Source organism: Aspergillus pseudotamarii (assembly GCF_009193445.1).
Source record: "Aspergillus pseudotamarii strain CBS 117625 unplaced genomic scaffold BDV38scaffold_36, whole genome shotgun sequence".
Taxonomy (NCBI): Eukaryota; Fungi; Ascomycota; class Eurotiomycetes; order Eurotiales; family Aspergillaceae; genus Aspergillus; species Aspergillus pseudotamarii.
Genome location: NW_022475050.1, coordinates 292,019 through 310,153, shown reverse-complemented (window position 1 = coordinate 310,153; position 18,135 = coordinate 292,019). Strand labels below are relative to the sequence as shown.

General features: G+C 48.0%; 7 protein-coding genes across 7 annotated transcripts; 3 read left to right on the top strand and 4 right to left on the bottom strand.

Annotated features, from left to right (window-relative positions):
• Positions 1-521: 521 nt before the first annotated feature.
• On the bottom strand, positions 522-3,562 carry BDV38DRAFT_117936 (uncharacterized protein). The gene is made up of 4 exons (XM_032051078.1): positions 2,565-3,562; positions 2,200-2,513; positions 2,038-2,153; positions 522-1,989 (listed from the first exon to the last, which is right to left on the bottom strand). Exons 1-4 carry the CDS (start codon positions 3,364-3,366, stop codon positions 1,260-1,262), a joined length of 1,962 nt encoding a protein of 653 aa, XP_031912313.1. The 5' UTR covers positions 3,367-3,562; the 3' UTR covers positions 522-1,259.
• A 544-nt stretch (positions 3,563-4,106) lies between these two features.
• On the top strand, positions 4,107-4,528 carry BDV38DRAFT_117915 (uncharacterized protein). Its single transcript, XM_032051077.1, has one exon. The coding sequence runs from the start codon at positions 4,165-4,167 to the stop codon at positions 4,468-4,470; it is 306 nt and encodes a 101-aa protein (XP_031912312.1). The 5' UTR covers positions 4,107-4,164; the 3' UTR covers positions 4,471-4,528.
• BDV38DRAFT_250362 (ENTH domain protein) lies at positions 4,200-7,050 on the bottom strand. The gene is made up of 5 exons (XM_032054942.1): positions 6,604-7,050; positions 6,290-6,527; positions 6,048-6,238; positions 5,886-5,997; positions 4,200-5,830 (listed from the first exon to the last, which is right to left on the bottom strand). Exons 1-5 carry the CDS (start codon positions 6,649-6,651, stop codon positions 4,587-4,589), a joined length of 1,833 nt encoding a protein of 610 aa, XP_031912311.1. The 5' UTR covers positions 6,652-7,050; the 3' UTR covers positions 4,200-4,586.
• A 1,668-nt stretch (positions 7,051-8,718) lies between these two features.
• On the top strand, positions 8,719-10,668 carry BDV38DRAFT_117867 (uncharacterized protein). Its single transcript, XM_032051074.1, has one exon. The coding sequence runs from the start codon at positions 8,847-8,849 to the stop codon at positions 9,975-9,977; it is 1,131 nt and encodes a 376-aa protein (XP_031912310.1). The 5' UTR covers positions 8,719-8,846; the 3' UTR covers positions 9,978-10,668.
• On the bottom strand, positions 10,286-11,697 carry BDV38DRAFT_117863 (40S ribosomal protein uS17). The gene is made up of 3 exons (XM_032051073.1): positions 11,334-11,697; positions 10,816-11,054; positions 10,286-10,663 (listed from the first exon to the last, which is right to left on the bottom strand). Exons 1-3 carry the CDS (start codon positions 11,506-11,508, stop codon positions 10,595-10,597), a joined length of 483 nt encoding a protein of 160 aa, XP_031912309.1. The 5' UTR covers positions 11,509-11,697; the 3' UTR covers positions 10,286-10,594.
• Positions 11,698-11,752: 55 nt separating this feature from the next.
• BDV38DRAFT_117894 (kinetochore-microtubule binding complex subunit SPC105) lies at positions 11,753-17,043 on the top strand. Its single transcript, XM_032051076.1, has 5 exons — positions 11,753-12,222; positions 12,295-12,646; positions 12,703-15,344; positions 15,396-16,017; positions 16,069-17,043. Exons 1-5 carry the CDS (start codon positions 11,980-11,982, stop codon positions 16,842-16,844), a joined length of 4,635 nt encoding a protein of 1,544 aa, XP_031912308.1. The 5' UTR covers positions 11,753-11,979; the 3' UTR covers positions 16,845-17,043.
• On the bottom strand, positions 17,043-17,712 carry BDV38DRAFT_117885 (uncharacterized protein). Its single transcript, XM_032051075.1, has 2 exons — positions 17,697-17,712; positions 17,043-17,581 (listed from the first exon to the last, which is right to left on the bottom strand). The coding sequence occupies exon 2, from the start codon at positions 17,563-17,565 to the stop codon at positions 17,242-17,244; it is 324 nt and encodes a 107-aa protein (XP_031912307.1). The 5' UTR covers positions 17,566-17,581; positions 17,697-17,712; the 3' UTR covers positions 17,043-17,241.
• Between the last annotated feature and the right edge of the window lie 423 nt (positions 17,713-18,135).

The following is an 18,135-nucleotide window of genomic DNA, read 5'->3' as shown; positions in this document are numbered from 1 at the left end:
AATCAATCAGCATAAAACAAACAATACATAGATTGAGCAAAAAAGGCGCTTCTAGTTTCTCTGCGCAATAGTATGCATGGCCATTTGCACACACACACACACACACACAAAAAAAAAAAAAGAAAAAGAAAAAGAAAAAGAAGAAGAGATAGAAGAAAAGGGGCCGCCAAACTAATATGTCCTATAGATCGGGAATTTCTCGGTTTGCCTTTGCAGGTCGGGAGTCGTTCGGACGGGTGAAGTTCGGCATCTTGGTGCAAAATTTTTACAGCACGTGGAGCTGGCTACGGGGGTAACTCGGGCTTGGCGTGAGTTCTGCATGCATAAGCTTGTTTTTCCTTTCTTTTTCTTTTCCTTCCGGTGTTTTATCTATTTTGTTGATCGTGATTTTTATCTTTGAGATCTTTGGGTTCTAAAGTAGAGGCTTGCCTAGATTATATGCTCATAGAGAGGGTAATTGAATATCTTGAAAGAAAAAAAAATGTCATGATCCTTGGTAGATAGATCTAGGTGTATATCCAAGTAAATCAAGCAAGAGAACTAAAATACCTCTGACGTAGATCCATCAAAAATTCTTTTCCGGGAACTCCCTCATTGGAATCAGGAGATCATGCCATTACTCGGACATGAAAATCGCGCATACTATTGTAGAATACATGTAGCACTAATAGAAAATGGCATGGCCTTGTTTGGTTCTAATGCATGTGTGAAATGGGTGAGATTATGGTACCTACATGGCTGTTTTGTCCTCTCTTTGGGCCGTTTTTGTGACGTGATAATATTGTTACTAAGTCACTTCCTAGTTACTGAGTATTTTTATGGGTGTGTGAGTGCTGGATTAGAGACTAAGTGGATGTTGGGCTGGGTGCCGTGCAGGGTTGGAGTACCTAGATACTCGTAGATACTGGGTAGGGGTAGGGTTGCAAGTTGTGAACGGGTCCACTCTGTTTGGTGTGACAATTGGTTGATTGTTAAACCTGCATAGTATTACCCAGTTAAGTAATACTAGCTGTTGTCCACTTGATAGGACGGTGTAGTGATAGGGCGCCGCTGGTTATCAGGTGGCTTGCTGGTTCTTGGCCAGAGACTTGGGAGTATCGCTGCAGCTTATCACAATGTAACACATGAGGGAGGTGAAGTGTGTGGACAGAGATAACGTGTAGGTATGTAAGGTTGGAGTGGCCTGTCTCATGGTATGTACAGGGTTATTTTCATTACTATACATAGTTATATAACGGCTCATTGGGTATAGATGATGTTCATGGGATACGTATTAGCCGGATTTCATCCCATAATCCGCGCAATGGAGTTTGGTGAACGCGGTCCGCGTAGAAAAAGTTTAACAGCAGGGATCGCAGTTCCTGCCACGACTGGATTCCCTGTCTTCGTACTGCAGCCGCTAACTCAGTCACGAAGAATGTTCTCTCAGGCAATAGCTGCGAACTCCATGCCCCGACGAAAAGCACCCAGATCAACACGTCCGGGAGCATTTGGAAGAATCCGGCTGGGATCGTGGTAGCTAGCGCCAGACGAAGAGCGCTGATCGGTTTGGGGAACACGGGGCCGATCTGGGGGTAGAATTCCCAGATCGTACCATTGTGGAATAGAAGACATGCTAGCCGGACGCAGCCTTCGATATTCGCGTCCCCTTTAGGCTCGCCGGTCTCAAGATACCGATCCATATGAAGGGCATATTCGACATATATGACCTCTGTGTTGAAGTAACCTTCGGTCTCGTCGTCAATTTCTTGGTAATTCTGCCCACTTTTCACCCATTCAGCGTACCACACAAGCTCAGACAGGTCGTAGATGATCTTAGACATGCCATCACCGAAGATACTAGGTATTTCAATTAGTGAATTCAATGCAGAAGCAGTCTTGGCAAGGTCTTCATTAGGAGGGGCAATGGTGAAATGGGCAGGGCGAGCATAACGGAGGAAAGGGAAGATTGGCTTTGTGAAGGCCATGCAAGCCACCCGGATATCGGTCCTGCTGGCGTTAGCGATAGGTGAAACGTTATTTCATTGTCAAACCAACCAAGAGATCTGGAACCGGATATCAGGTGGTACGTCTGCAAGGCTATTTCGCAGGGCAACCATCTGCCTCAATCCGGCCAAGTGGATCTTGAGATAATCAGGGTTTCCAGAAGCAATCTATATGGTCAGTAGCGAGCAGGAATCCCTTTGCAGAATGTCATACCTCAATTGTTAATAACGTTGAAACAGCGGCAATCAACGAATCACTCGAGGCTTTGACAGGATCTGATAGTCCCTCGTTGACCAGCCGGATTGTCTCACCTCTGTGATGAAAGGTGTCAAGAAGTAGGGTACTGGGCCGTTGACCCTCCCTCACCGGGAATTCACCGATTGTCAGGGCAGTATTGGAGGCAGCAACACATATGCACGCGTGGAGTGAGGCGGGGTCGCGATGGACTAGTGCTGTCCAATGTGCCTGTAGCTTCTCTCCATACCGGCGCTGGAGCGGGTACGCAATCTGGGTCAGGGTACCCAGAACTATCAAATGTGAGCTCCGTATAGTCTACATGGTCCAAAGAACTGACTCACAGTGTTGAAGATGCCGAGACATACGATCAGTAAGCCGCGTATGGAATACATTAAAAGGATCATTGCCTCCTGAACCCAGATAGGCCACGGGCGAATTATTCTGGATCACGGTGAGCGCCTGACCATGCGAAGATGCATCAACGTCATGGTAGTTTTCTGTCGATGCTGCCACAAAGCCTGGCGTGTCACCGGCTAGTGCGTTTTCTAAACTACCTTCTTGCTGCTCAGGCTGAGATACCTTGAGGGGCAATTGTTGAGAGTCGCCCAGCGCAGAGGCTAAAGGAGTAGAGGCCGATGAACTAGAAGCGGCGGTTTCCGGCGGCTGGAAAGCAAGGTGCTTCCATGTCTTGCTTTTGTACCGTTTAGTGTTCTCCAGTCTCTTCTTGCGATTATGCTCCGACATAACATGCGAACGGATGCGCTTGAGGGTTTCCTCCCTCGTTCCCTGGGCTGCCGACTGGGGGTCGCTATGGACCCAAAACAGGGTCGACCGGCCACCCGACGCATTACTAGGCTTGCGCGGTTTGCGCGGCTTCGTTACGGCATTTCTGCCTACATCTTGACTATTGCGCTCGGAACTATGAGTTATGTTCTGACGAATGGATTCATCAACGAAGGCGAGCGCATGAGAATTGTCATGGACTGCTGGCGACGCCGGGGCCGAGCTGTGACTAGAATCTGAATTCTGTATAGAAGACGACGCCCCGGTCGCCGACGAGACCGGGGTGGAGTTTAGGAGCGGCAGTACCTGCTGGCGATCGGAGGGCGCCGTTGAGTGGTGAGTAGAGTTCTTGGCGTCCATGGTGCGCGCAAATCTAATTATGGCACTCCGGAGATCTCACGCTTTAAGGATCGTCATTGGGGGGGGAGGAACACGCCGTTTCAAACTGGAGTGAGAATTGGGACCATAAGTTTGGGAATGTGGGTGTGAGAGAGAAAGGCGTCCAAGTGGATTTGGGAGGGTCAAGAAAGATGGGACAAGGGAGGGAAAATTGCTGAATGGTCAGCGCACTGCCCTTATCAGGAAAAGTTCATCCTTCTCACAACTTGATCCAATTGTCTTTTATATAAATATATATATACATGAAACAGGGAGTGCGAGGTTGGACCTCCCTTCTGTTATTTCTATTTTATTTTATAATTTGTTTATACATTTTATTTCTATTTTTTCTTTATTTTATTCCCTTGTGGAACGACAGAACGAGACCTAACTTAGAATCGTTTACATAAACCAGTTAAGGGAAAGTTTGGATCCAACACGACCAGCGGAATTGGAGTCCAGTCCTGAGAGAGAAAGTCATTAATCTCTCATCCTGGTCCATGAGTTCGGGAATTAACAATGAAACCCTAAAAGAGAAAATTGGAATTGATTCCTCTCAAAAGGAAAGAAAAATCAATATATAATATTGTTTATATATACTACATCAATCCTTCGCCCAAGTGGAGCCTGAACTCAATTCCTGGGATTTTATAGAAAGTTATTAGAGCCAGCCAGTACATATTTGGAATCGGATTCATACCGCATATCAAGTTGCAATTGGATATATATATATATATATATATATATATGTGTGTGTGTGTGTGTTATTCCAAATGAGACATGACCTGTCTAGTCTATCGACTACATAGATTTATTTTTAGTATCAGTGTATTTGTTCCCCTTTCAATCCGAGGATCGATAGCTCTGTTTCTTACCCATGAACACAAAAGCCCCATGCGCCATTGGAAGGAGACACTGGGGAGGTTCAGCGAAAGGGCTACGACGACTCTCAACACCCCGCTACAACTCGCAGCACGGTCGCAAAAAATCTACAAAGTCTTATTACATGCCCTAGTCACTAATGTTGGCTATCGCTACAAGATTTGGCAGCCAGGCCCGCGCTGCGAGCTCACCATCGTATGCTGAAAACGAACACAATAACTGAACGACCCATGTAGGAGAGAATATGAACAAGAAGGGATTGCGGGGGTTAAGAATATCCCGATATAAGTGCCACGGCCGTCTAGACCGCAATGGGAACATTACATTCCGGGCCGCGGAAACACAGGCACAGTTTCTAGCTGCTCATAACCGCCCATCGTCCCTTGCTGGCCACCGACATGCCACCCTTGACCAGTCTGTTGGTTGACAAAGGCACTTTGGCGGAAAGGGTTCGTGCTTCCAGTGGGATTGGGCCGCAGAGGCGCCGGCGCAGGAGGCTGCAGGCCCTGTGACTGCTGCGGAGGGACCGAAGAGCTTCGAGCAAAAGGATTAGTCCCCGTTCGTTGGGGTTGTAGTGACGGCGCTGACTGCGGAGGCGGTTGCTGTGGCGGCAGCGCACTGGCGTCGAATTGCGGCGGGTTGGCGCTCGACAGCCGTCGTGCAAAAGGGTTTGTGTTCTGGCGGTTTAGTGGAGATGCCGGCATGCCGGTTCCGGTTGGGGTACTCAGTAACATCGACTGTCTGAAGGGGTTCGTTGTTTGCGGTTGCAACTGCGCACCGGACATTGATTGCTGTTGCTGAGGAAATGGCGTAAGATTGTTCTGGGGAACAGGGGCAAGATTCTGCTGGAATCCATATGTCTGCGGCTGCGCTGAGTAACCGCCAAATCCCGCACCAGTTGGGGTTGGCTGAAGGGGCTGTGGCTGTTGAGCTTGCTGTTGACCGAATGGATTGGTACTTTGCTGTGCAAAAGGATCCCCAGTTGGCATAACCTGGCTAAAGCCGGTTGGCTGCGCCTGTTGTTGGAACCCAGTTTGTTGGGGGTAGAACGCTGGCTGTTGCGGCTGGAAGCCTGTCTGTTGGAATTGCATCGCTTGCACTTGCGCTTGCTGCTGTAGATGTGGTAGCTGCATAGGGTTCTGTTGTGCTGGGGGTTGTGGATCGATTGAGTCGAAGAAATCGATCAAGTTCGCTGGGTTCTCTTTCTTTTGCGGAGCAGGTTGTGTGTGGGGTCGAAGTGGTTCAGGATTGCTGACAGACCTATTTCCTGCTCCAGCCGTGTTGCTGGATGCGAATGTTTGACCCGGGTTGCCACTTTTTCCTCCTTTCTGTAGTAGATATTCTCTTCGTCGCTGATCAAAATCCGGGTCATTAAGGTCGTCTTCAAGGAGTCGAGTTAGGTCGGTAGAGGCGTGCTTCAGCTTGGGTATTTCTAGCCGTGTTGCTGCTTGGAAATGTCTAGCGACACCTAGGAATTTCACGACCTCCTCTGTTTGTTGGGTAAAAGTCTTATAAATCTCTAGTGCACGCTCGCTATCAGGCCGCGACATTTCGAAGTAATGCTCTGTTGCGAACAGCATGAGTTAAGCCGCAATTATGTAACGGGTGATAATACCTACCCAAAACGTTGATCGTGCCCTCGTTCATGACTGAGTAAAGCGTCAGGAGATCCAATGTGAGCAGGCGAAAGGCCGTTAACGTAATCTCGTTCTCAACTTCATCTGTCAGAAGCTAGAGACGGTCAGCCATCGTAACTCGACTACAGCCGATGGAGAACATACATCACACTGTAACAGCGCATGGATCTGTCTTTGTACAATCTCCGTTTCCCTCAAGAGGCCCTTTTCTACCGTCAACCTCTTCATACGTCCCTGCCCGCTTCGTACATAATCCGTTTTGGTAGCCTCGAATGCATTTGCGCGCGCGACTAGGTAATCGGAGTATCTCCGGATGTTATGTCCTTGTGACTGAACTACCCGATGTCAGCATCTTCTTTCGTATATCTGGAACTTTACCGGCTTACCTTCTGAAAATCCGCTGATTGCAAGCTTCCTCGGGTTCTCCGCCATATACTGTAGTGTAGCGTCCAATTGCCCCTCCCTTACCATGATATGTATGACAATGAGGGCTTTGAAGACTATCGTCCATGTTGAGTCGCGTAGCCGAAGCTGAATTGTTCGAAATATTTCTGCTACTCCCGCTTCTCCTGTATGGGTCGCTACCAGGATGTGCTCTATGTATTTAGATTTAGGGGCCGCGAGCTGCTCGCATGAAGCCAGTCATCAGTACCTCATGCTAATGATAACAGGTACGGAGACAATTTCGATTCAGACTGACCTTAATTTTGGTGGCCCCCTTTACCGATTTCTCAAAATTGTGGGACATTGCGACGGTGTGTTGGACTCCGCGATTGGGCCGTAATCGGGATCAGAAGATCCTCGTGGGAGAAGTTCAATTAGGACTGAAGACCCTTGTAGGGTATAAGGGTTTCAAAAATATCAAGGCAGATCAACAGCTATCGTAGTTCCAAATTGATCTGTCGACACCGGCACTAACAACAGTCATGGTGGCTCAAGCCATGTTGCGCGCGTCGTGCAATCTGGAAGTATGGAGTCTAGCAGGAAGGCGGGGGTGGGTGAAGTTATAATCAGCACAGCTTCTGAGAGTGAGACTGAGATCGATAAAACAATGATGGCAATAAAAGCGTGAGATATGCCGGCCTCGAAGAGTTTAGAAGGTTGGTAAATGGCTGGAGGGACTGAGGGAGCTTCACGCCTTCGGAACGTTTGGAGTGTCAAGTCAGCGGGAATCGCAGTGGAGTTAAGCTTTACTCTCTCCGCCTTAGGCAGATATTTAATCAAGTATGTGTATCACGTTCCCGCTTAGTCTATTCAGGAACCTCACACTGTGCCTGATATACGGAGTATAGACTTCTTCTGCCGTCTAGTACAATGAATTTGACCGAAAATTTATTTTCTTCTTCAGCATCATCCTCTTCTTTACCCTAAGAAAAAAGCGCAGAAGTTATTTCTGAGTAGAACCTTTTATTTTTGCCTAGCTTTTGTTTTTTAAGCTCCTCATCTCGCTCTCCCCCGATAGAAATCTGATATGTCGCTTCTTTGGAACTATAAATTCTATATAGTATCGGTTTTAAACCCAATAACTTTCCCTGTTCCATATCCGAACCTATCCCAACACAATCATGCAGTTATGTATAGACCCGGATGTACTCTGCTGTAACAATAGTAGCTGGTTTGCTCATTACTCTCCGTCGTCACCCAACACTTTCTATCCATATACTCCCTCGGTAGTAACAATAACCTCGACAACGCTCCTGTTTCAATGTCCAATATGAAACTGACCCAAAAGAGAATGTGTTTCATAAGAGAAGCAGGTAAGAGCTGTGTACCGTGTCAGGGGTTTATTCTGATAGTATTTCCAGTACAGCATTGACTTCAAAGTAATAACACCCTACCTCACTCCTCCTCAAATCCCATTTTCCCTCTGATCTCGTTTCTCAACTTATTTGGTAGTATTCTGGCCGGTTATTTCTCTGCAGTCCGAGTACCATCGTTCGTCAACCCGCTCATATAAGAGAGATCAAGGCTCTATTTTCTTTTCTTTTCTTTTTTTTTTTTGCACATCATTTGTCTACCCACAGTCCATTGAGCCCTCATTATTCCAGGCAAGAAAAAATCAGAGAAAAGGAACTCATTTTGTCTCTTCACAATACTCTACAAGGTCTCTCTATCTTTCCTAGTGGAAATTGCGCGAACTAGGTGATTCTCTCTGTCTTCTTGATTCAAGATGGATATACAGGCTATCGATCATACACTGAAGACACCCAGGAACCGATGGAGTACTAGGCAAAGAATCTTTCTTTGCTGTCTCTATAAGTTTTTCTGCAGAGACAAGAGAGTATTCAGAGAAATCTTCAACCATGCCTTCAAGCCGGAGCTGATTAAATGTGGACTCACGGAAGGCATTTCTATAGGTACAATGCATTCCCAGTGGGCTGATCTGAAATCGTCCGGTGATCCTATTTGGGGGCATGTACATCTGTCTCCTTTTGAAAACCGTGATACTTGGCTCCCTGTGGTTAAGAGGGTTCAAGAATGTGCGAAGACGTTGGGCATCACGCTTGTTGAGAAAGAAGTAGATGATATAGATATGTCAAACTTCCAGCTCAGGGAGCAGAGTCTCCCAGTTGATTTTTTGTCTACACCTGTGAGTTCTTGTCTTGAAGAGCATGCCTGGTGCTAATGTATAATTAGGATGCTGATGAGAGCCCCATTATACCCTCAACTGCAAGAGCAGTGGATATTGCCGCCATACGGTCCCCGGTGGAAATTGATAAGCACAATTATCAAGACCTAAGTCTCTGTACGGGTGGTGGCAAGAGATGTTTTTGGTGCTATAAAGAAGATGTTGAGAAGGTATGAAATTATAGTATTTGACAACCATTCAGGGTTATTTGACTAATTTACCATAAATCCTAACAGCAGGAAAGCGCGATTTGGATACCTCCTATTCTGTACCGGTGGTCAAATATTGATTCCCAAGGAATCAATTCTACAAAGATGTTTCTCGCTGGATTATTTATCGATGAGCTGGATTATTTTGCGCCAAATGATATCGATATAAAGGAGTTCGAGCAACACGTCGTGAACCACGCTAGTATATTTGAGGTCCCAACTCCCTTCATCTCAACCTTCAGGTCCATGCTTGCACCAATCCATAGGGCGATACAAAAAAAAGAAGGAGCAATACTAACCATGATTGACTCGAAGAAGCTACAAACTCAAGTGTACTCTGCTCAGAAGCTTGTCCGCAAGGTTGGTTTGAAGGTAGGAAGATACAATGGAGGGGGAGAATATCTCATCTGGGGAAAGGTCCATAAATCTGCTATAATATCCTCGTTTAAAGTCAGTTCGCTTCTTCAGGTAACAAGTGAACATCCCCATATTGAGAGCATTCTGCAGCTCGACGTCATTAGAACCTATGAAAAAGCCGGAAGATCATTACACCAAGTCCTAGCCAAGGGCCCGGGACAATTTGACCACCAGTCTGGCTTGATTATAGGAGAGCTCTTGGCCCGCCTCAAAGTACCTCAGCAATATTTCCATTCAGTTGGACAAGGAATGGTGTACTCGTGGCGTTTGAATACAAAGAAAGGGTCCTGGCAAGAGTTTATCGGAGGAATGAACAGTGGTTATTTGTCGCTGACTGAGGTCCATGACCCAGAAACAACCCTGCCTGCCATATTGGACCTAGATGATCTAGATCAGCTCGAGCCATTTTCAGACGAAGACACTGTAACCGAGGGGGAATCATCGCCAGATAATGGTGTTCAGGAGAGTGATGATGATCTAAGAGCTGACACGCCTTGTCCGGTAGGACTGTCTACGAGGGCTGCGTTGCCACCTATCAAGATCTTTGACAGCCATAACAGAAGGTGGATAGCGCAAGAGGATCGCACAAGGGAAGAAGTTATAATTGACGACTCTAGCACCGAAGATGAGGTTATCGATGATGTCTTCACAACGGTTGCCTTCTCAAACACCTTGTTCAATACAAATACAGCCAATGACAGCACCGGGAGCGTAACTTCAGCGAACCCTGAGCCGGAGCTTATCGAGTCTCGTCATCAACCAGTAGCAGAGGACCAATTTGCGAGTGACAGAGCGAGAGTCAACCAAATTTTAAATTGATATTGCACCCAATAATACCTGCTTAATGTGCCTAATCCCGTCTTGTCTCCGAATAACCGAAAATCTGATTACGCACAACGCAGAATAACAGACGGAGAACAGAAAGGTGGAAGGGCGAAAGAAAAACAGGAGAAGCCGGTGCATATTTACTTGTTTTGGGGTAGGGGTTGAACTGAGAATTGGTCGTTAGGTAGCACACCACTGGGCTGCTCAAGGCACGGAGGCAGGTTGTACTATATTCCCAAGGGCAGCTGGTATCTCAATTCCCTAGCTTTTAGCGACGAGGAAAAGCAATCGAAGAATCCCGAGGAGAACGACAGTAGTGTAAAGAGAAATAATGAATGAAAAAAAAGACCTAAATTGGCATTATGAAAAAGCTCCATTCCCGAACTGTCATGAACGGCAATCCCTTTCCCGGTTGGCTATACAGTTGGACTTCTAACATAGGAGTATCAAAAAGCTTTTTTTCATTGGATATTTCCTTCACAAGGGTACCTGGGACATGAAATCGTGAAACAATCCCAACCCGTTAAACTAATTCGCTTATATCCAGTCACGCCGCTGCCCTAGGTTGATGACCCTCTGGAATCGAAACACCCCCATCATCATCGACACGCTTAGAACTTGGAGAAAGCCTTGACGGCCTTGCCGGTACGGGGCAGGACACGGAGGACGTTGAAGCGGACCTAAAGACGTGTTAAAAATGTTCCACTCAATTATGGCAATCGGAAAGCAAATCCATGGGGTGGTCCATAGCAAGATAGGCCCCACATGGAAAGAGGTATGTGATCGCTAAAGATGGGGCCAAATGGAGTTTCCGGAACAGTTGTGTACGTACAGTCTTGGACAGGGGACGGCACTGGCCGACGGTAACCCAGTCACCCTCCTCAACACGGAAAGCGGGAGAGACGTGAGCAGCAAGGTTCTTGTGTCTCTTCTCGTAACGGTTGTACTTGGGGACGTAGTGGAGGTATTCACGGCGGATGACGATGGTACGGTGCATCTTGGTGGAGACAACACGGCCGGTCAGGATACGGCCACGGATGGAGACCATACCAGTGAAGGGGCACTTCTTGTCTGTTTGATATCAGCGAGCTATCCATCAAGTCGATGGAGACTTATGAACCGATTCCGGAGTTCGGAGATGAAGATAACAGAGAACCAGCAAGGCAATATCGGCTTTCCAACTGCGACAGAATATTCTCCACCTCTATCGACAATCTCCGTGCCGCAAATGCAATCCTGGACTTTCATGATCCCGCGCAGTCTTTCATCTCCAAACCCCGGAAAATCGTCGTTCATCCCCAATATGAAATTCGAAAGTTCCGGCAAGATTTCACAGTAGGTCGTGCATACCGATGTAGGTGCCCTCAATGGCGTTCTTGGGGGTACGGAATCCAAGACCAACATCCTTGTACCATCTGCGGCCCTGGCCAACCTTCTTGCTCTTCGCAAGAGTCTTAGGGTTGTTGAAGATGTGAGGCTGCTTCTGGAACGCACGTTCCGACTGGACGGTCAACTCGGTCGCCATTGTTGCGAGAATTCAGTTCGACGAGGAAGCGAAGTCGAGCTGGGTGTATCGTCGCGGAGGGGGGTGTCGGGGCCTGCGGTGGTCGACGTCGATGTTGTGGAAGATTTATTCGGGATGGCGGATAATTCAGTGTGGGAGTGTGCGATGGCGACGCTAAACCTGTTGCGGGCTAGTCACGCTGTACTAGCCCTAACACCTAGTTAGTTAACTAATCGTATCTGCATTATGTAATATATGACTAACCGCGATAGTTAGCAGAAACGTTTGTTTACATTGAACGATCACATGAGCAGCACCCGGGAGACGCGCGACTTTTGGGGGATCGTTATACTGGTGTGGTTAATGAGGGCGTAAGGCTAACTGGACCATGTCTATTATTCCAACGCTTCGAAACAAGTGAAATCATTGATGAATTGAAATTGAAAAGCTTTAATCATCCAGATTTGTCTATGATACCTTATATCTTGCCTCATGGCATCCAGAAGTGACTCCGCGGGGTCTGCCCGTCCGCGATCTCGTCGCTCGATCGCCCATGTACCCCGATCGAGGTTCACACCTGGAGTGGATAAGGAGAATACAACTACTGACATAAGTTCAAGTCAACCGGTCCTGGGCTCCGCAAGACTGGGCGGGAAAGATAAGAAGTCCCGCAGTAAAAGCTTGGGGCCTGGTGGTTTAGATGCGCTTCAGAACTCCAACGGTAACCGACGCAAGGTATATTCCCTCTCTTAGCCCCACGATCCTCTGATTCCTTTGCAAACTAAGGCAAATATTGTCGCATTATAGTCCACTACAGCATTCCCTCTCAAATCTATTCTAAAACCCACCGTGCCCGTTTCGCCAGTGCGAAACATCCCCTCTTTCGAAGAAACACGGAGGCGAACACCAGCTCGAGGATCACAGCATCATGAAGACAATGAAGGTGGGGTAATCCAGGGGAGAGAGGGCATGTTGATAGACCTTGGCACCCCAGCACAGCCGTCCGGGCCTATAAATGAATCCAACCCATTCGACAGCTTTAATGCTTCATCAATCCGTGACGAGATGGCCGCCGCTAGAGAGCGTGACGAGAAGAACAGGCGGGAGCGGGAGCGGAAGGCCATTCTAGAACAGCGGGAAGCCCGCCGGAAGTCTATGGGTATGGTATTGTCTTTCCCTCAGCAGTTTATGTGGGACTGACCAGTTTTATCACAGCAAACCGCCGAGTATCGTTCGCTCCGGAGGCAACATTACACACATGGAACGTAGTGGAGATTCCCGACGACTCTACTTCATCGTCTACCTCCAACTCCACCAGACGCGCATCTTCCTTAACTTCTGAGAACCAGGCAACACAAGCTGCCGGACAGACTGAACCTCCCTTGTCCCCGGATGCCGAAATCGAGTCAGACATAGCATTTTCTCCTGTGCAATACCCAGATCTTCAACAGTTGGCAAACCGACCTCAATATGGAACTTATGATGGAATGGGGTCCTCCCAGCAAATGTCCTCTAGCCCCTTCAGCGGCAGCTCTGCAGATGGAAGTGAAGATATTGGGCGGCAAGCTGATACTAGAGATGATGAGGAGGAGGATGACGATAACTCTTCAACCTCTGGTTTTGACGGTGAAAGTACTGCAATGAGCCTAGATGATGTAACTGCTCACTCAGCGGTGACGGCGCGATCCGAGGAATCGAATACCAGCTCTAGCGCCCGACTCAATGAGGCTCTTCGACAAGCAGCTCGAGAGGCCGGCACGAAGAGCATCGATGACGATGAGAACGGCGACATGTCAATGGAGATTGCCGATCAGGAAATCACAGGTGCTTTCCAACCCTGGATTAAGAAAGGACAGAGACAAAGCTTTGACTGGGAAGACATCAGCGCCCGACATGACCAAGAGAATGCGTATTCAACGGACCACCAAGACCGTGATGCGGCAAGTGACAACGGAGATGATGATATGAGCATGGAAGTGACGAATGCCATTGGCCGGATCATCTCCAAACCGGCAAGCCGTCGTCAAAGCGCCATCCGTCGCAAGTCAAGTGGAGAGGAAACAAACTACGGTGAACAAACGATGGAGCTCACAAATGTGGTTGGAGGCATCGCACAACCTACTTCCCCTGCGGAGTCCACAGGCGCGGATAGTAATGCAAACGAGAACGAAGAGATGACAATGGAATTTACTTCCGTAGTTGGCGGGCTTCTGGGCAAATCTTCCATAGAAGATGAGGATGAGGACGACTACGGGGCTGCTGGGTCTTCTGCTCCGGGAGACTCCAACGAACGGAACTTCGAATGGAACGAGGACGGCATAATAGAAGATGGCGAAGATATGGAGATCACTGGGGCCCTTGGTGGTATCCTTCCACCGAATGAGGAGCGAGATGAACCAGAGGAGGAGGAGGATGATGATGATGATGACCAGACTGCAGGGATGGAAGTCACGACAGCCATGGGTAGGATATTACCACCGGAGGCCGAAGCCAGTGGTAAAGAGGAAGCAAAGGAAGAGATGGAAATGGAATTTGAATCCGCTGAGCGCGGTAGTTCTCCTTTCCAAGAATCCGTTCGACAGTCTCCTGCGAAGTCACCAGGCCCTTTCCATGTTACTACAGTGACCTCGGAGAGTGGCAGTCCTAGTTTGGCAAGTGTCAGATCCCGACATACAAGGCAGAGTCTGAGTCAAGGACCTTCGAGCACACCAACCTCAACTACCCCTAAGATGTCCCCGTCGGAGAACTCGTTGACTCCTTCGAAACAATCGACACCGCAAGTTAGTCATCCTACAACGCCTGGAAAAACTCCACCATCAAGTGCCAAGGGGTTTAGAAACGCGTCACCGAAGAAGCTCTTTCAACCTGAATTGCAGGAGTCCGCAAATAAACCAAAGTCGCCCCGTAAGAGCCTTTTTGGAAACAGTGCGACGGGCGAATCCACGCCTCTCTTCGTCCTGCAACCGAAAAGCAAGAGGCGTTCATCTGGACTTGGGATTGATAAAGAAGGATTAGGGTCCCCCAAGGTAGCTGCTATGCTCGATAAGCGCCGGTCTATTGGCGAAGATAGTGCTGAATTCGTTCCTCAGGAACGGCAACAAGGTGTACGATTCGAAGATCCTTTGAAGCTTCAAGAGGAGGTTGATCGTGAGCGCGAAGAAGAAGAAAGTCGCGAGGATGGACATATCCCACCGCTGCAAGGTAATGACCGAGATGCGACTACAAACTTGAGGGATATGATATCAAGCCTCACACCGAAGAAGAACAAACTTGCCGGCCGGAAAAGCTTACACGTCGGTGCGGCGCGGGGCTTACTTGGTAAACGGCCGATGGAACTGGACTTACCTGACGACGAATCTGACCATACACCCAAGCGTCTAAGAGGTCGTGAGGCTAGCCCTGTAAAAAATATCAGACTTCCCGCACCACCGACAAAAGATGAAACAGTCGGACATCTGGGCCGCTCCCCTGCTCCCCCATCAATTGAAAGATCCCCGGCAAAGGTTAGCACAACCCCTACAAAGGTGCCGAGGGGTTCCTCTGTGATGGTAAACCCTATAGAAGACGAACCAACGTCGTCCAATGGCACATCCACTTCTGAGCCAGCTCAAGAAACCCTCTATCGTCAGGAAGAATCCGGGCCAGAAGTTGAGCCTATCCAGTTGCAAGAGTTCTTGAACATGACCAACATTCACTTCATGGAGCTTACCACGACGAAGCGTCGACATACCACTGCGCCGGACAGTGCGACCAAAAGAAGAGCCAGACTTTCTAGCGAAAAGTTTAGTGCCTCCAAGTTTGATGATTGTGTCGCTGCTGGCTTCTGTACCGTACCCATGCTCGAGCTTTATCAACATGTCAGTTTTGTCTTCTCGACAAATTCGCAATGTTTTGCTAATTTTCTCTAGTCTTGCCGAGAGTTGAAGTCGTATATCTCAGAAGGTAGGCAAATTATCCGGTCCATCGAGATGGAGACCTATGCCGAGAACCCCCCTTTATTCCGAGAATATACGACCGCCCCTCCCGATATCCGTCTATTAATGGACAATCAATTTCGAAACGTAAAAACTCACGCTAGGCTGCTTAGCAAAGCTACTTGGTATGAGTGGCGGATGAAGCTCCTCGAGGGTCTGAAAGATGGGCTTAACCACCACATTGAAGAAATGAGAAGTGATGATGAACTTTTGTCGAAGCATGAGACACTCCTTAGCGGTGTGGTGCCCGCACTTGTCGGAAAACATTCATCACTTGAGGAACAGGCTACATCTCTGCAGCAGTTGGCGGACGAGATTGAAAATTGCGACCAGGATGAACTCCGTGATGTGCGCGGGAAACTCTCTAGCATCGAGGAGGAGATTGCATCAAAGAAAAAGTTACTTGAGGAACTACAAGTCGAAGCCCAAGAAAAGACAAACATTATCGAAGCCGGAGTGGAGCTTAAAGCGGAATACTTGGGCCAAATCCAAGAGGCGGAACGGGTTAAGGAGGAATGTCGGGGCTGGAGTGCCAAGGAGATTAGTGAGTTGAAGGGTAAGTGCCTTCTTTACATATATGGCTGAGACTTGAGCTAATTCTCGATAGAATCCGTCCATAAGATGGAACGTCAGACAGGATGGTCTATCATCTCGGCCACTTCCCCTTCCAGTTCCCCTACAGGTCCATTGGTGACGATGTCTTATCGCAATCAGCTCCAACTTTCGTTCCACCCGGGGGCGTTCTTTATTGATAATGGCAACAGCCAACATCCTGGTATTAACGAGAAAATGCCGATTGAGTTGAAACACAGCCCTCAAGGCAGAACAAACTTTATAGCCCATTCCTCTAAGCTCTCGCCAATAGGGTTGTTAGTCTTGAAGTCTCTTCAAAATGAGCTTGCAATCATCCCACAGTCTAAAACGGCTCCAAAGCAGATGCTCCGTTTCGTCGCGCAAGCGTGGGATCTTGTGCTCAATCTCGAAGAGGAAGCCCGTATGCTGGGATTCTGCGGTGCTACCAAGCTCAAGTTCTCCGAGATTGATGCAAAACCCTCCCTCAGGGCGAGATGCACTCTGCTTGAACTATCATCTGGAAAGGGATCCTCAAAAGCAAAGAGTACAGGAGCCAGAAGAGTCGATGTTAACTTTGCTGTCAAGACACGTGTGCAAAAAGGAAACTCTGGTGATGTTGGTGTCCTAGCATTCGAGACCGATGTGATTGCTAGTAAAGTCTATGGCTTTGGAACTACGAATAGCTCCGGCATGTCTGAGGATGAAATGCGAAAACTTCTTCGTAAGGAGCTCGGGGAGAAGTCCGGGCCCGAGCTTGGAAACGGTATTTGGAGCAAGGCAGTTCAAACACTTACCGGGACAGTGTTTTAATTATGAGCAATGGCATATGGCGTCTCGAGGATCGTCGGGTTTGGTTTTATTTCTTTTGCGCGCGAGTAGGGTGACGGTGTTTGAGAGCAAGGCTTGGGAGTTCACTATGGGTTCTGGATGGGTAAATATCTTCGGTGGGAACGGGTTTATACATGGATATGATATGTGGATACATTTACAAGTATATGAGAATCGCAATCTTGAGTTTTTCATGCGTCGTTCAACCTTCAGCAACGACATAGAGCCCTCAACAACGCCGAAGCATATATTTGATCACCATACAAACCAATCCAATCCAATGAAGGAAACCCAACGAGACCCCCCCTTACCCACCCAACACCGTAAAAACTAACAGCCACTATCGTCCCTAAGTGTCCTCCCCTCTCTTCCTTATATCCTACCTCCTCCAACAAACAGGCTCCAAGGGCGGCTCGCCCGCCGCCTCCCTTCTCTCATTCTCCTTCACCCACGCCTCAGCATGATCTCTCCTCGCATCTAGCTCCTCACACATCTGATCCGACACAATGGCCAACACCTTCCCTTCCATGTCTTTCTGGTACCAGCCGCCGGTGGTGTCGACCGTATCATCGAAGGTGGTTTCGGGGTTGGCGAGCACGGCCTTCTTGATGTCTTCTTCTGTGTCTAGGCGTGGGATTGAGGGGGAGATGGTGGGTGGGTAGCGGGTGTAGGTGTAAGGTTTTGTATTGAATGAGGTAGTCATCCTTGTTTCTCTCGGGCTGAATGTGACAGGGTGGTGTCTATTAGTTGTTTGGGTTTGGATTGTTGGTGAAACTGGAAGTGATGAGCGAAGGAGGGAGGGTAGTTTGGGATTTGAGAGTAGATTGAGTATACACAGAATGGAGTTGGGCCGAGGTTTATTTATAAATGATTATGTATTGGCGGTTGGTATGTGTTGGTTGAGTAGAAAATGAGATATGAGATGAGATTAGATGAATCGTTCTTTGTGGTGGAAGAATTTAATGGAGGTATAAACATGTGACAAGTTATGGAAAATATATACAAAGGACACACCTACGTCATTGCGATCGACATCTAGCGCTTACTTTTGGCGGTGGCCTGATTGTTTAGGGTCTAGACAGGGTATCTTGATATCCTTTTGTCTTTTAATCTGTAAGATCGTGTTTTGAACGGGTTTCTACTCGCTAGAAGGTTATGGACTGTTGGTAACTGTTCTTCATTTTGATACATCCAATGGGTATTGAGAATAGGCTGCTATCGTGATTTTAGAATGGAGTGACCGGTGTTATCGTCAATTCATTAGGGTACAGAC

Excerpts from the sequence above, each read along its gene's own strand:
- BDV38DRAFT_117894 (XM_032051076.1), top strand. The coding sequence starts at position 11,980 with ATGGCATCCAGAAGTGACTCCGCGGGGTCTGCCCGTCCGCGATCTCGT. Across the intron at positions 12,223-12,294 it reads CCAACGGTAACCGACGCAAG|TCCACTACAGCATTCCCTCT; the intron begins GTATATTCCCTC and ends GTCGCATTATAG. Across the intron at positions 12,647-12,702 it reads AGCCCGCCGGAAGTCTATGG|CAAACCGCCGAGTATCGTTC; the intron begins GTATGGTATTGT and ends GTTTTATCACAG.
- BDV38DRAFT_117885 (XM_032051075.1), bottom strand. The coding sequence starts at position 17,565 with ATGACTACCTCATTCAATACAAAACCTTACACCTACACCCGCTACCCA.
- BDV38DRAFT_117867 (XM_032051074.1), top strand. The coding sequence starts at position 8,847 with ATGTTTCTCGCTGGATTATTTATCGATGAGCTGGATTATTTTGCGCCA.
- BDV38DRAFT_117863 (XM_032051073.1), bottom strand. The coding sequence starts at position 11,508 with ATGGCGACCGAGTTGACCGTCCAGTCGGAACGTGCGTTCCAGAAGCAG. Across the intron at positions 11,055-11,333 it reads CATTGAGGGCACCTACATCG|ACAAGAAGTGCCCCTTCACT; the intron begins GTATGCACGACC and ends GATATCAAACAG. Across the intron at positions 10,664-10,815 it reads GCCGTCCCCTGTCCAAGACT|GTCCGCTTCAACGTCCTCCG; the intron begins GTACGTACACAA and ends ACACGTCTTTAG.
- BDV38DRAFT_250362 (XM_032054942.1), bottom strand. The coding sequence starts at position 6,651 with ATGTCCCACAATTTTGAGAAATCGGTAAAGGGGGCCACCAAAATTAAG. Across the intron at positions 6,528-6,603 it reads AGGGGGCCACCAAAATTAAG|CTCGCGGCCCCTAAATCTAA; the intron begins GTCAGTCTGAAT and ends TCATGCGAGCAG. Across the intron at positions 5,998-6,047 it reads ATGCGCTGTTACAGTGTGAT|CTTCTGACAGATGAAGTTGA; the intron begins GTATGTTCTCCA and ends GACCGTCTCTAG.
- BDV38DRAFT_117915 (XM_032051077.1), top strand. The coding sequence starts at position 4,165 with ATGACCTGTCTAGTCTATCGACTACATAGATTTATTTTTAGTATCAGT.
- BDV38DRAFT_117936 (XM_032051078.1), bottom strand. The coding sequence starts at position 3,366 with ATGGACGCCAAGAACTCTACTCACCACTCAACGGCGCCCTCCGATCGC. Across the intron at positions 2,514-2,564 it reads GTCTCGGCATCTTCAACACT|TTCTGGGTACCCTGACCCAG; the intron begins GTGAGTCAGTTC and ends CACATTTGATAG. Across the intron at positions 2,154-2,199 it reads CAACGTTATTAACAATTGAG|ATTGCTTCTGGAAACCCTGA; the intron begins GTATGACATTCT and ends CTGACCATATAG.